Consider the following 16,408-nt stretch of genomic DNA (forward strand, 5'->3'; position numbering starts at 1 on the left):
TTTTGGTGTTGGTGTTTGTAATCTGTAGTTTTAAGGACATATCCTAGAATGGAATACTTATGTACTCCCTACACCTTAAGCTTTTAAAGAAAAATTAATATCTAATCCACTTTCCATGAACATTTAATTTATATTCCATTCTGAAGAACCAGTGTATTTAAGACTCATTTTGCTACAAGGAGATGTGGTGTTATCAGGAAATGATTCATTAAAAAAATAATAATAACTTAAAATGAGAAGATTGAAGATTAGCCTTAAATATTTGAAGAAGTTTAAATATTTGTTACTTTGGTTTCTCTTAAAAAGTCTAGGAAAAGTTTAATGCTCTGCTTAAAACCAGTGGTCTAGCAGGTGTTTTATTTTATTTTATACATAAGAGAAATAAGGTGAGTTTTACTTGAGCCAGAGTGAGGATTATAACCTGGGAAGGCCTTAGAAAGCATTCTGGAGAAGCATGGTTTTCAGTACAGTCTTATATCTTTTTAGAACAAAGAATATACCTTAAACACACCCAGGTATACATTTTCATCAAAGTTTCAAAGAGGTATTTAGTTAGCAGGTGTTTTAGTAGGTTAAAATTGGGCTAGAGAGATGTTTAACCCTTACCTTGGCAAGTGAATTCTGTGAGAAGACTGATAACTTTATAAGAATATAAGTGTTGGGCCGGCGCCATGGCTTAGCGATTAAGTGCACGCGCTCCGCTGCTGGCAGTTCGGGTTCAGATCCTCGGCGTGCACCGATGCACCGCCTCTCCAGCCATGCTGAGGCCACGTCCCACATACAGCAACTAGAAGGATGTGCAGCTATGACATACAACTATCTACTGGGGCTTTGGGGGAAAAATAAATAAATAAATAAAATTAAAAAAAAAAAAAGAATATAAGTGTATTATGCTTTCTTATACTACAGCTTATTCCATCTTTCTCTTGCCTTATCTTTTACTTTAGCTTACTTTGTAAGATGTATTAGAGAGCCTTGAAAACACAGAGTTTCATAAATCTAGGCACTGGACAAATAAACAATAATATTAGGCATGTACTTTGATGATTCGTATCTGTTTTCTTTAATAACCTCTACTCTGCTTTAGGCTCTCCTCTGAGACTTGACTCATGCTCATCTCTCACCTTACCCTCTCCCCATGTCAGATGCCTTCCAGTACATTTAATTATGGTCTCTCCTGCTCTTTCCTGCCTCAGAGAGCCCAGAATAAAGAAGATGACATTTCCAAAATAGTGCATTAATTGAAGATTCTTTTAAATTACCGAAAGCTTCTGGCTAAATGTTTAAAATTGTTGGGGGCCTGGCACCGTGGCTTGGCGGTTGAGTTCGCGTGCTCCGCTGCTAGTGGCCCGGGTTCGGATCCGGGCGCGCACCGACGCACCGCTTCTCCGGCCATGCTGGGGCCGCGTCCCACACGCAGCGGCTGGAAGGATGTGCAACTGTGACATATGACTATCTACTGGGGCTTTGGGGAAGAAGAAAAAGGAGGAGGATTGGCGGTGGAGGTTGACTTGGAGCCGGTCTTCCTCGGCAGGAGGGAGAGGATTAGCATGGATGTTAGCTCAGGGCTGATCTTCCTCACACACAAAAAAAAGAAAAAATTAATAAAATTGTTGGTAATTCACAATAATTAGATTGCTTAAAACTTCGGAATTGTCTAAGTGGCGGCTCTATTGGAGTTTAGGAGTGGAGAGGAAAAAATAATTTCAGAGCTTAGGGCACTTGTGAGATCTCTGTGAAGAGGAATTCCTTCAGAGACCTGGAAGGCATTATGATAGCACCCAGTTGTCTGGAGAGAAAGGGAAAAAGCACGAGGGAGTGTTTTCACATTCTCTTTCACTACGTGAACTACCTTTTGTGTTTATTTACATATAATTCTTTTCTCTCCCCCCCCCCTTTTTTTAACTTTTTGAAAAACAGTGCATTTGCCCAGTATAACATGGATCAGTTCACGCCTGTGAAGATAGAAGGATATGAAGATCAGGTAATAATAGTTCCTATTAGATAGGCTATGCCTGGAAGGTAGTAGAAATCCTATAAACCAAATCAGATGTCTGAAGATAAGATGCTGTATAAATTCATGTCTTAGTTTTCATAGCTTTTGTAAATATTCTACCTATTAGAAAATTCTTCCTCTTTCTGATAAAACTAGGAGTTTCTTTGACAGGAAAAGAGAGCTGGCCCTAACAAGAGCAGTGAAAATAAAAGGAGCTGAGTTTTACACAGGTTTTCCTGCTGTCTCTAATTCTCCTTGGTAAGAATAAGAGGAGACATTTTATTTAATGGGAAAACAGGTATTTCTATTCAAATACAGGAACAAAGCAAATATTCCCATTATTACCATAGTTATTAACATTGTATGACAGGACTTTGCAAATTCATTAACGTACACTTCAAAGGCAATATGGCACTAAATACCACATGCCTTTTAAAAGTCTGAATCCCCTTTGAACCCGGAAGTCTACAGGATTTATCCTAGGAAAATAAATATGTAAATGTGTAAAAAGATTATTTGAAGCAGAGTTTATAATATTGAAAATTTTGAAACAATCTAAATGTCCAACATTAAATTAAATATCTGTAGACCAAAATACTGTGTAGCCATTGAAAACTGATATAAATATTGATCTGGAAAGATGTTCTTAATATATTAAGCTAAAACATAAGGCAACATATGTTGACTTATGCTAGTTTTATTTTTTAAATATTTAAATGAACAGTTATACTGTATTAGAATCAATGCATCTTAAATTCAGTGAAATATGCATCATTATTTTATGTACCACCAAGAAAGAAAGAACACTGCGAATTAAACTATGACACAGTCCTAAGATGCATCAAGTGTCAGATGCATCCCACTTTGTGAGATGTTAAATCATGGCAGGGAACGAATGTTATGCATCTTAGGAATCGGAGAAATAAGAGTATATCGATATGCATAGAAAAGAAACTATGGGAAAACGTACACCAAAATGTTAACTCCCTATGTGTTGGCATTACAGGATTACTAGAATTTGTTTGTTATTTTTTCTTTGTTTTGGTTTATATTTTTGCTTATCTTAATTTTCTCAATGAGACTAGATTAATTAAAAGTATAAAAGAAAAAATACTGGAAAAATGATAAATATTGCTTGTAGTTGATATTGTATACTTTAATAATGCAGGAGAATTATTGAAATAATAAGGTCTGTATCCAGATGCATGGTATAAGAACATTCCCATATACCAGTAGTAGCCAGCTTAAAAATGTAGTCAAAAGGAGATCACATTCTTAGCCATAACAAAACAACAACAATAAAAAGACATTACCTGGACACTAAAATAAGGAAAGATGTATAAGTTATTAAAGTAGATGCCATCACTGCATATAGATAAAATCAACCACAATGGTTAACTAAATAGAGAATTTATTTTTGTCACACATGAAGTCCAGAGGTAATATTTAGGGCTGTTGTGGCAGCTCCATGATGTCATCAGAGACCCAAGTTGCTTCTAGCTCTCTATTCTGCCATCCTTAGGTATGGTTTTCATTATCATGCTCTTGAGATAGCTGCCTCATTTCTGGACACGAAATCCATGTTCCAGGAAGGAATAAGGAGGAAGATGCAAAAGGTGTTACTGGCCATTCCAGAAGCAACTTTCACTGATAAGTTATTGCCAGAACGCATATCACTTTATCATTCCTAGCTGGGACGTGTTGTTTTTTTAGTTGGACACATTGCTTTCTTGAAAACTTTTGAGGTTTTGTGAGTAAGGAAAAAGGAGAAGATAAATATTGGATAGGAAACTGGCAAGAGCCTGCCACACAGTTCATATACACTTACATGCATACACATTTTAATCAGAGAAATAAATGGAAAATTAAATAGATTTAAATGCCACATTTCTGAATAAGAAATATTAATAATATAGAAAGCTTATTTGAATAAGAAATATAAATATACACTTAACACATACACATTTTAATCAGAGAAACAAATGGAAAATTAAATAGATTTAAATGCCACATTTCTGAATAAGAAATATTAATATTATAGAAAGCTTATTTGAATAAGAAATATAAATGATATAGGAAATTTTTTTTCCAATAGATTTCATACAATTCCTATGAAAATTGTAATAGACTGTACAGGATTATTCTGATCAAGAACAGCAATTAAGGAAGATTAGTGCTAGCAAACATAAAGACATAAAGCAACAGTCGTAGTGCCCTTAAACCTAAGTATCATAAACAGAAGGGAAAAGGAAACAGTTGATAAAATATTTGAGATTAATCTAACTTTAATTTCCAGTGTCAATTATATACCTAGATTATTTCAGGTGGAGTTTAAAGGCGTTTCTTACTAAATTATAAAAATTTAGTAGGAAATGGAAAGAGAATCGTAACTTGAGTAATGATGAATGAAACATTATAAAAGTTTATTAAAAAAGTGACTTCTGCATAATAAAAAAATAGATTTAAAAAGGAGAAACTATGTACCTCAAACATGAAAGATAAAGGGGTTACTCGAATATCTAAGGATGATGCCAAGAGTTTGATGGAAAAATGAGCAAGACATGAACCTATTGCACCCAATTAAGGAATACAAAGTAAACTTGGAAAAGTGTTAGATCACCTAGTAATAGTAATTAAGGAAGTGCAGATTAAAATTTTAGTGTGGTTATATTTACCTTTCAGTTACAAAAGTTGCAAAGTTATAATGAAAAAGCTTTATGAGGGTAAGACTTAGGGAAACAGTTACGTATATTGTTTTTACCATCATTACAAACAAGCTTTTTAAGGGTAGTCTGGTAATAAGGCAGGAATCTCAAAACTATGAATTCTTTCCAATGAATTTTTTTTAAAAAGAAGACATTATTTATAGTAGAATGTATAGTGGCTTTCTTAATGGTAGAAACTGTAAATAACTTAAACCTCACTTAGTTCAGAAATGATTAAGTATACTTTGGTATGTCAATATTGTGAAATCATATATAATTATTAAAAATGGTAAATGTGTCAAAAGACAAATGGCAAATTAGGGGAAAATACGTGAAACTCAAAACACATGCAAAGGATTAATCTTCCTAATTAGTGAAGAGTTCAACTAGAAAGAGAGCAAAGACTCAGTAGAAAAATGGGCAAAAGATAAGAACAGACAGTTCACAGAAGAGGAAATATAAATGACTGTTTTTAAAAGGTGAAAAGAAATGCCAATTAAAATTTCTATTGATGGGGTTGTAACTTGGTACAACACCCTATTGATAGAGGGCAGTTTGTCGACCTCTATAAAAATTTTGAATGCATTTACCCTTTGACCCATTTGTCCCGCTTCAGAGAATTTATCCCATAGGCATGCTTGACACATGTACATAATTAGTACATAAGCATACAAGGACATTTGTTGCAGTATTGTTCATAATAGCAAAAGATTGGAAACAACCCTACTATCCATTAATAGGGGACTGGTTGAATAAATTTTTGTACATCTATGCAATGGAGTAGTATACAGCTATAGTAAAAAACAAGGAAGTTCGAGAGCCAGCCCTGTTGGCCTGGCGGTTAAAGTTCAATGCCCTCTGCTTCCGCGGCCCAGGTTCAGTTCCCCGGGAACCATACTGCTTATCTGTCAGTAGCCGTGCTGTGGCGGCAGCTCACATAGAAGAACCAGAAGAACTTACAACTATACACAACTATGTTACTGGGGCTTTGAGGAGGGGTGGGAAGGAAGAATAAAGGAGGAAGATTGGCTTAGGGTGAATCTTCCCCTGCAAAAACCAAAAACAAAAACAAAAAAGTTCTCCGAGTATTATATGGAAAGATCTTCTAGATATGTTAAGTTAAAAAAAGAAAAAACAAAGTAATATAGTATGCCAGTTTTTGTGTAAAAGAAGGGAGTAGAGAATACATATTCATGTGTGTTTGTATTTGTAAAAAACAAATGCTAAAAGAATACTCTAAATCAAGAATTGGCAAATTTTTTCTGTGAAGGGCCAGATGGTAAATATTTTCAGCTTTGTGGAACATCGAGTCAGTCGCGACTATTCGACTTGGCTCTTGCAGCAGGAAAGCAGCTGTAGACAATACAAAAACAAGCAAGCAGGACTGTGTTCAATAAAACTTGATTTACAAAAACAAGTGGCACCCACACACATCACTTGGCAATCCTTGTTCTAAATTAATAAAGCAGTTACCTGGTGGGGAAGGAGAAGTTTGTTAGGAATTTGGTGGATGGGAGATAAAGGTGAGAAAAAGACGACTTTATTTATTTATTTTTTTTTTCATTTTTTGAACCATGTAAATGTATTACCTATTTTAAATGCTAAGTATAATGACTAGAAAAGTTTCATGAAATATGTAAAAAAGAATATAAAAGTGTATATATAAGTTATTACAGCTATGTATAAAGTATATATGTAGGTAATAGAAACCAAGAAATGAAGGGTATTGTTAGGATAGGGGAAATGTTGCAGTTTAGAGCTGACTTACCCATACACATAGTATTTTTTTAAGAATAAAAATGTGGTGATTAAAAAATTGGTATGACAGAGAAATCTGACTGAATGAAACGTTAACTGTCTTCTTCAGAATTTTTATTTGTTTTGTAAAATGTGACAAGAAGAACTGTTCTTTTTACAGTTACTCATATTTGCAATTATTCTTTGTAAGGTCTTAATTACAGAACACGGTGACCTGGGTAATAGCAGATTTTTAGATCCAAGAAACAAAATTTCCTTTAAGTTTGATCACTTACGGAAAGAAGCAAGTGACCCCCAGCCAGAGGACGTAGAGGGAGGTCTGAAGTCTTGGAGAGAATCCTGTGACAGTGCTTTAAGGGCCTATGTGAAAGATCATTATTCCAACGGCTTCTGTACTGTTAAGTATCTGTTTGCTTCATTATTAGAGAATGTTTTATTTCTTACATTTACCTTATCCTTTGGGGGCTTTGGCCAGCCAAAAATCACTTTTTAGTTACAGTCTCCTCTGCATTTTATTCCCTAAACAATTTTTGAAAGGTATATAAATGGAAACTTTTATATGGGAAATTCTTTTTTAAAATCTCAGTGCGTAAAAATTTTAGATGTCAGTGTATCCTATTTCACATTTATCTTGTTTACTCATCAGAAATGACTTTACATCCATCAAACAAAGTTTTTAAAGGTCTTTAGCTTAAACATGGGAAAAAAGTAAAGATTGTCAGGAGAGCTACTGGCTACATTTATGACTTTTTGGTATAGGTATTTTTACACAAAGCTATTTCCACATAGTTTGGATGCTTTCATTGGATAGTCAAAACTATTTGAACAAGACAGTGTCTTAAAAATCAGAGGTAATTTGACTTTCTTTTACTACCTCTTGGCTCTAAGAAATGATAAATTTGGCTCTATCATGATTTCTCCTTTGTAAAATTGTGGCATATTATTAAGAAAAATGTCGGTTAGAATATTTTAAGTATGTAATGATAATGAGTTAAATGGCAGCATAGAATATTGGTTAAGAGGACTTACTTTGAAGCCATATGAACTGATTTGAATCCTAACCCTGCCACTTAACTAGTTGTTTGACCTTGGGCAAATTATTTAGCATCTTTGTGCCTCAATTTCTTCGTCTATAAAATGGAAATAATAGTTCCTACCTCATAGGATTGTTATGAGGACTGAATGAGTTAATAATGCATATAAAGTGCTTGAAAAGTGCCTGGCACAAAGTGAGCTCTGCCTAAATGTTGGATATCGTTAATATTATATGTTTGATTTTTTTTTTTTCTTTTTTTAAATAATGGAGAAAACCCATTACGGTGGATGAATACAGAATTCCATTTTGGAACACAGTATTGCAAAGGAAGATATGACACACTGTCTTTTAGAAATTGGCTATTCAATTCTAAATATCCTTTCAACTTATCGTTTGTTACCTATTCAAAGTTTGTCACTACCCATTCTTAATTTGGAGAGCTTCCACACTGAATAACCCTACTGTGTCCTTTTCTCACTTCTTCTCTTAGCTAACACATGAGCTACGGAAAGTCATGGAATTGTTCTAACAATGTCTACTGTACCCAAGTGTCTTATATCCTCAGCTGTTCTGCTTAGTAATTCTTAATTTCATCTCAGTACTCCCTATGATATTTTCTATGTAGTGTGTTCCAAACCTGTCCCGTTGTCCTTAGAGAGGCATCTAATCCCCCACATTTTAATAGGATTGAGAATGACATGAAATCTTTTTATTTCTCTTCTTTCTACGCTCAGAAGTCTTCCCCTTCTTCCATTGTACTTGAATCTGAGGACGAAGGATCCTTATTCTTGATTTCATACTGTCCTATCTACTTCAAGATGTCTTCTTGTGACTTTGTTTTCTCTTCTGATGTATTTCTCTTTACCTAGAATTTTTTTTTTTTTTTTTTTTTTTTTTTTGGTTAGGGAGATCAGCCCTGAGCTAACATCCGATGCCAATCCTCCTCTTTTTTTGCTGAGGAGGATTGGCCCTGGGCTAACATCCGTGCCCATCTTCCTCTGCTCTGTATGGGACGTCGCCACAGCACGGCTTGACAAGCAGTGCGTCAGTCGCACCCGGGATCCGAACCTGCGAACCCCAGGCCACCGAAGCAGAGCGCAGGCACTTAACTGCTGTGCCACCGGGCCGGCCGCTACCTAGAAAAATTTTTATTTCTCCTGTCCTTAAGGGAGAATAAAACCTTTTCCTCAGTCGTAATAATTCCTGTAAGTTACTTCTTTTTCTTCTCTTTCTACCCTGTCCTTCCTCCCTCCCCTCCACTGTCTCCCTTCCCTTATCTGTGTCTCTCTCCTGCACAACCAAACCAGGGAGCATTCTACTCCTACCAGTGCCATTTCCTCATTACTCATTCACTTCTTAACTCTGTGAATTTTAGCTTCAGTCTCTATTCTACAGAAAATGTTCTCTGAGGTCACTGGTTCCTGAATTGCCTGACCCAGTGTCCTTTTCTTGGTCCTTGACTTCTATATGGCTTTTCACACTGAGGCCAACCAGCTACTTCTAGAAATTATCTTTTACTTAGACTGCTATGTCAGCACCCTCTAATTATTCTTACTCTGTCTCTAGTTATTTCTTTTCTCCTCCCCTACTTTTGTAAATGTAGCCATTTCCCATTGCCGTATTTCTTTCTCTTGAAAACTCATAATTTATTTAATGTAGGGAAAGTAACAGAATTTGGTGTCAGAAAAGTAATGGGTTTGGAGTCTGCCTTTACCACTTACTTTCTGAATGGCCTTGGGCAAGAAGCTCTAGGAACTTCAACTTTATCATCTGTTGATTATTAACAATATGTTTCACTAGATTTATTAGAGCAAAAGAAAATACATGTAAAAACATTTTGTGGACTATACAGCACTGTTTATTTTTTTTGCTTTCCTTTGGTAATCACATTTCTGTTCACCTCCCTCACATTAAATAACAGTTGGTGTTTCTAACTACTAGCTGGACATCTCCATCTGAATTTCCCAGTTTATTAATGACACCACCATCTTTCTAGTCATCCAAGCATACAAGTACTTTGGCTCCTTCCTTTCTTTTGCCCTTCACTTGCAATATATTGCTAGACTTTTGATTGTGCTTCTGCATCCTGATACCCATTGATACTACCCTAACTTATTACCTAATTAAATCTGTGGTCTCCTTACCAACTTTCAGCTTTTCTTCGATTTTACACCTGTATCTGGAAATCCCTATACACCAGTATTGATTATTCTCCCAAAATAGTAGTTCTGGTCATGTTGTTTTGGTGTCTGTCCATTGCTTGTAGAATAAAATCCAAACTTAGCATCTTACATCTACTACTACATCACCTAAATCTGCCATCCTCCCATCCTCTACCATTGTCTCCCACAAGTCCACTTCACACATGCTCTCTAACCTGATAGAACTAATTGCCTTTCACTGAACAAACCCCCGGTTTCCTGCCTGAACTGTTTACTCACTTTATTCTCAGTCTCTGCTTATCAGAATCTCATCTGTCTTATAAGGCCCAGCCTAATGACCATCTCCCTTGTACCCTAAACCAGGAGCAGTATTTCCCTGTGTATTAATTGTACCACTGTCTCCTCTAGAACTTAACATGTTCTGCTTTGTGTTCATATCTCATGTTGTAAGCTCATCCTGTCTGATTCTTTGTGTCCCCCAAGGATTTAACACGCTGCTTTTGTACAGTGTTTATCATTTAGATTAAATATGTTTTCAGAGTCTAACTTTTTTTTTTTAACAATAGGTTTATGCTAAAACTATAGACGGGCAACAGACCATTATTGCATGTATTGAAAGCCACCAGTTTCAGCCTAAAAACTTCTGGTAAGAGAGTGATGTTCTCTTCTATTTGTATCTAATTTACATTGGAAAGAAACCAAACCAACAGTTGAGACTTGGTTTTTAATCTGACTAGCTTGGGATAAGTTATTTGACTTAGAGGCTTCAGTCCCCATCTGCAAAATGAGGGATTTAGACATGATCATTTAGATTTCTTCCAATTCTAACATTTTATAATCTATCTTTTTAAAAAGTACTGATATTGAGTGAGAATAAGTGATTAATAAAGTATCCAGTTGAAAGTCTGAGTTTTACTTGGGTTTGGGTAATAATACTTGATTTAATTGCATAACTGAGCTGCCCATCCATCTGTTTATGGAGGAGCCTCCCATGAACAGAATAGGCATGATTTTCTGCTCCAATATTAAAAAAATGAAAAATGAAAGTTAAAATAACTTAGAAAAGGCTTATGATTAGGCCACTTGGATACAAACTTACATTTGAGTGGAAAGAACTTTAGATTTGTCAAACTGGAAATGACTTGTTTCTTTTTTTCCCTCTTTCCTAAATTCTCTGCCTCAGTGGGAAATCACCTCTTTCTTATGCTTGTTGCTAATTCTGCAGTGATGTGTGTGTGTATGTTTTAATAGGAATGGTCGTTGGAGATCAGAGTGGAAGTTCACTATCACACCACCTACAGCCCAGGTGGTTGGAGTACTTAAGATTCAGGTGAGATCCCAGCATGTTAAGAGGCCATGTTAAAATGTCATATCTTTAAAAGAAACATGCAAGTTGGTATTTGTTCTGGTATTAGAAATAGGGAACAACTATATGTAGATGCAAAGGGAGATCTGTAGTAGTGAATAGAAGTAACCTCCTTCCTGGGAAAGTAGTTAAACAGAGAGAGCTATTCTGGGTTGATAAAGGATGTGGAGTGTACTGCTTGCTTGTTATTTTTCTCTTTCAAAGATAACCTAAGATCTTTCCCGAAATTATCAAACATTAGTTCTAGGAAAGAAGAAAATAAATAATTATTAAGAAGTGCCTATATAGCAGCTACTGTAACTTACTTAGGGTCTTTCACGTATATTATTTCATGTAAGTGTGTACATATGCATATGCAGCCCCATGCATTGCTTAACAATGAGGATATGTTCTGAGAAATGCATCGTTAGGCAATGTCATTGTTGAACGATCATCATAGAGTGTACTTACACAAACCCAGATGGTATAGCCAACTATACACCTAGGCTATATGATACTAATCTTATGGGACCACCACTGTATATGCGGTCCATCGTTGACTGAAATGTTGTTATGCGGCGCATGACTGTATATAAAACAAGTCCTGGCTCTGAAGGGAGCTACATGAGTGGGTTTGTTGTTTGTTTTGTTACAGTAATGACAGAAGGTTTTAAAATCAAATGACTAAAACAGAAACTAGAGAGAATGGCCAAGTATCATCACGTTGTGGAATATAAATAACCAAGCAGAGTAGATTTCTAATGCTGGTGTTAGGACAGACAGAAAGGTGAATAAAGAGTTTATTAACTCATTTGATCCCTATCTGGACTGAAGTCTTCTGATATTCTAGCAGAGGCTTGTCTTTCAAAATTCAGGGTGATTTAATGTTTAAGCCTAACTAACTCTTAAGGTCAGAGTAAACAGTTACTGTTAACTGAGAAGATCAGTACCTAGTTGTACCTCTATTATATTGTGGTAAGTCTTACTTTAATAACAATTAGCAAGAGTTGCCTTTTTTAGTGGTATAATTTAATCAAAACATATGTAATAGATGTCTGTACCCACTCTTCATGTGTACCCATAGCTTCCTGCTGTACAAGTAGCTGCAACTCTTCCTGTGCCCTTTTCCTAGCCACTGGAGCATGCCCAACTCAGATGAGGCAAGCTGGAAGTGTTAAGTTCACAGCTCTGGAGCAGCCCTTATTGTCATACAAGAGTTGGTAGATAGATATGCCAGCTTCCTCACCCCTCACATGGGACAACTGGGAAGCATGTTCTGTTTAGTCTTCACAGAGTCCAGTGCCCACAGTTGTAACCTGATCTTTAATGCACCCATACCACTTCCTTCCCTTCTGTGTCTCACTTCCTCAGTCCTTACTAGTACTTCCTGAGATTACCTCCCAAATAAACTACTTCCTCTCAAATCTTTATCTCTGGGTCTGCTTCTAAAATCTTTATCTCTGGGTCTGCTTCTGGGGGAGCCCAACCTAGGATAAATACTGTTCTATTTCTGTTAGTCGTATCTGTGAGTAGCCTAATGCTTTAGACCTCTGGTAACTATCGTGTCAGCGTTAACCTGGCAGTTTACTATAAGTTTATGTAAGTAAATTTATTTTCCTTCTAGAAGGAAATAGTTACTTGTGTTTCAGCTTTGCCAGTGCAAACCTATAAATTAAGAGTACACATCACAAAGAGTGACAGTTTCTGATAAGACTTTTATAACAGAGCCCAGTACCCAGACCTTATTTATCACCTTTTAACCACAGATTGTCTGATCATGTTTTAGGGAAAGGCTTACTTCATTTACATATCTTTTAATAATCAGAGTGAGAATTATTTGGAAAAGTCATTAAAATATTTAGCCCTTTGGTTATTCTATAGGCAAAAGGGTAGTTCTGGGAAGGCAGCAGTTTCTGAGGATTTATGTTGATGGTAGTCATCTTGAAATTTTTATTAGCAAATGAGACCTAGAAAAGGTTTTGTTGCTTTTGGCGACTGTGAGGCTGGTGAGATCCCAGCCAAGCCAAGAATATCAGATCTCATTGTCCTCCCAGCCCTTTGACTCCTCCCCCAAGCCCATCAGTAAAATGGTTTGATCCCTCCTCACCCCCCCAAAAAAAGTTTTGTTTTGAAACAGGTAGAGTTTAAGCTTAAGTTATCATTAATGTGTTAGATACTGAAATAGATATTTTTAGAATTTTCAATTGAGTTCATAAGCTGCAAGACTTACTGGCCTTACCCTATATTCCTATCCATGTTCTAGTTCTTAAGAAACATGATAGAAGTTCACATCAATTGCATAGTCTTTATTCTTGGACAAAAAAGATGTGCCCTGCATGGGTTCTGAGATATGTTTCAAATACACAAGTTCTTGTTCCTTCTCTGGACAGATCTCCATTTTTTTAACATCCTCCACGTTATTTGTACCCCTCTTCCTAGTGTTCTTTTCAACCTCTGGACTTCCAGTTTTTTAGTTAAAAAACTAACAGAACTGGGGCTGGCCCGGTGGCATAGTGGTTAAGTTCACGTGCTCCGCTTTGGCGGCCCAGGGTTCACAGGTTCGGATCCCAAGCATGGACCGATGCACCGCTTGTCAAGCCATGCTGTGGCGATGTCCCGTATAAAGTAGAGGAAGATGGGCATGGATGTTAGCCCAGGGCCAATCTTCCTCAGCAAAAAGAGGAGGATTGGCATCGGATGTTAGCTCAGGGCTGATCTTCCTCACAAAAAGGAAAAAAGAAACTAGTGTTTGAGTGTGACCCACCTGTGTTTTGAATATCTTTGTCTTTGTCTATTGGAATTTTAGCCGTGGTATGTCATCATTATTTAGCCCAGTCTTTTTTGCCCATATCTTTGCTGTTCTGATTTTTGCATGTAAGTATCACAGGCATTTATCAACTCCCTAGTTTTCCAGTGTATTGTTAAATTGTGTTTTCCTCTTTAACCTCTTTTAGAAAGCCAAAAGATGAAATTTAAGGTTTGGAGAGGGTATAGAAAGTCTGGCTTCTCTTGCTCATCTGGACAGAGCCAGCTATTTGTCCCCGTTAAGGAAGACACCAATTTTTATCCCTTAAACAAGCCAAGTAGTGGGTTTATTTTGCCCAGGTAGGTCCTTTTTTTGCTATTAGGATCATGGTTTCTGCCTAGGTGAAGCTTGGCTGTTTTTACCCCCTTCTGATGATATCTTAGGAGAGTAGAAGTCCCTCATGAGCTGCTTTACTTCTGCCTGGATCAGGGAATTTCTAACTTTTTGACAAAACATAGCATTGAGAGGTATTATGCATTTTGAGTAAGGTTTTAGTTTAGGAATTTGACCTAATTTCAGATCCTGGCTCCTTCTCCTATTAGATATATGAACATGGGTAAATTATTAAACTGCCTCAAACCTCAGTTTTCTCATCTGTAAAATAGGATTAATAATAGTCCCTATCTCAGAGTTTTTATAAAGGTTAAACGAGATAATATAAGTAATCAGTAAAATATTTGCATAGTGCCTAACAAATAGTAAGGACTCAATAAATAATAGCTATAGTAGTGCAAGTTATTGCTTCTTCCTTCTCCTTTTCTGCCCTATCTCTAAAAATATTCCTTTTTGTTCAAATATTTCCTGGTAGTATGGACTAGATAAAGGAAATAGGCATTACCTGGACTGCTGTTCTAGCTTTATGCCCTCAATTTCAGCTCCCTTATGTTTCTTCATAACACAAGTGTAGTCTTTCTAAAACATTCCTTTTCCCTGAGTCCCCATCACCTATAATAGGAAAAAGTCTGAATCCTTAACATGGTTTATAAGGCAGTTTGCTTTTCACAGTCTTTCTCCAGCTTACTTCATAGCAATGTCCTCCTGCCACACTCCCCTCCACACATACTCGTCTGCAGTGAGTTCTTTGTTCTTCCCTAAACTAAACCAGTTGTGCTCCCTTCTCTTGTGTTTTTATTTCATCCCCTTGCTAGATACCCTTCTTTACCTTGTCCACTTAGGTGACAGCTCCTATTTTCGAGACCCCGTTCAAATGCACTTAACAAAAGGATACTCTCCTGTTCTATATGACCAGTTTGTAGCCATGTTAAGGTGACTGAACCTGTCTCGTAAGTTGCCAAAAATTTCTGAGCCTTATGTGTGGTTGGTTGGTTAGTCTGTCTCTTTTGTAGCCCTCCTTGCTAATTGTTTCCATAATTGTAGCACCCTACTTTACCTTATATCCTCAGAACTGCTTTTGTCTTACTTATTTTTGTAGTCTAATTTGCCAGTAGAATATTTGTTTTTCAATCCTGTCTGTAACCCTCAATTAAGCTTTTCCTGCACCTAGTCAGATCTCCTTATCAATATTGATGATAGTATATATGGAGAGATGTGTAAGGGACTAAGATTCATTAAAATTCTTTGGTTTTCACAAAGACATACTAATGTTCAGTGATTTTAATTATTTTCATACTGTTAAGAGTGGAATCTTGGGGCCGGCCCCATGGCATAGCAGTTAAGTGCACGCACTCCACTGCTGGCGGCCTGGGTTCGGATCCCGAGTGCGCACTGACACATCGCTTGTCAGGCCATGCTATGGCAGCGTCCCACATAAAGTGGAGGAAGATGGGCACGGATGTTAGCTCAGGGCTGATCTTCCTCACAAAATAAATAAATAAATAAATAATTTTTAAAAAATGGAATCTTGTGTAAGATCCTTGTTTCCACACTGCCTGACATAGTGCCTGAAATGCAATAAGCACATAATAAATGTTTGTTGAACTTAACTAATAATTTAGTTTTCCCTGCTAAGGAAAGAGAGAATTTTTAAATTTTAAGTGTTCTGTGAATTTTAACCACCATTGTAAATTAACATTGGTCATATTAATTATTCGTTCAGAGTTGGTAAAGATTGGGGATGGCTCAAGGCATGGATTTGTGGCCTAAGCAATAGATTTCTATGTGAACTACACATAAACTTGCTCAAACATTGTCTCACACAGGTTCACTATTATGAAGATGGCAATGTTCAGTTGGTTAGCCATAAAGATGTACAGGATTCAGTAACTGTTTCGGTAAGTGTGGAATATTTAATGTTTGTCTCACTTGTGTCTTGTTTTTCTTTAAAAAATTAGTTTTGAGGGCCAGCCTGGTGGCGCAGCGGTTAAATGTGTGTGTTCCGCTTCAGTGGCCTGGGGTTCACGGGTTCGCATCCGGGCGCGCATCAACGCACTGCTTGTCAAGCCATGCTGTGGGAGCGTCCCATATAAAGTAGAGGAAGATAGGCACAGATGTTAGCCCAGGGCCAATCTTCCTCAGCTAAAAGAGGAGGGTTGGCAATAGATGTTAGCTCAGGGCTGATCTTCCTCACAAAAAAAAATTAAATGAAAAAAAAATAAAAAATTAGTTTTTTGTTTTTTTTTTTTTAAGATTTTATTTATTTT

General features: G+C 36.6%; 1 protein-coding gene across 1 annotated transcript in view; it reads left to right on the forward strand.

The window, feature by feature from the left end:
* The window catches only part of CAPZA1 (capping actin protein of muscle Z-line subunit alpha 1), a 49,914-nt gene that overhangs the window by 29,547 nt on the left and 3,959 nt on the right, over positions 1-16,408 (forward strand). The window contains exons 4-8 of the mRNA XM_058538812.1: positions 1,921-1,984; positions 6,650-6,856; positions 10,224-10,303; positions 10,909-10,987; positions 15,968-16,039. Coding sequence (XP_058394795.1) covers positions 1,921-1,984; positions 6,650-6,856; positions 10,224-10,303; positions 10,909-10,987; positions 15,968-16,039 — 502 coding nt within the window. The remainder of the gene's footprint in view (positions 1-1,920; positions 1,985-6,649; positions 6,857-10,223; positions 10,304-10,908; positions 10,988-15,967; positions 16,040-16,408) is intronic.

Source organism: Diceros bicornis, chromosome 4, assembly GCF_020826845.1.
Source record: "Diceros bicornis minor isolate mBicDic1 chromosome 4, mDicBic1.mat.cur, whole genome shotgun sequence".
Taxonomy (NCBI): Eukaryota; Metazoa; Chordata; class Mammalia; order Perissodactyla; family Rhinocerotidae; genus Diceros; species Diceros bicornis.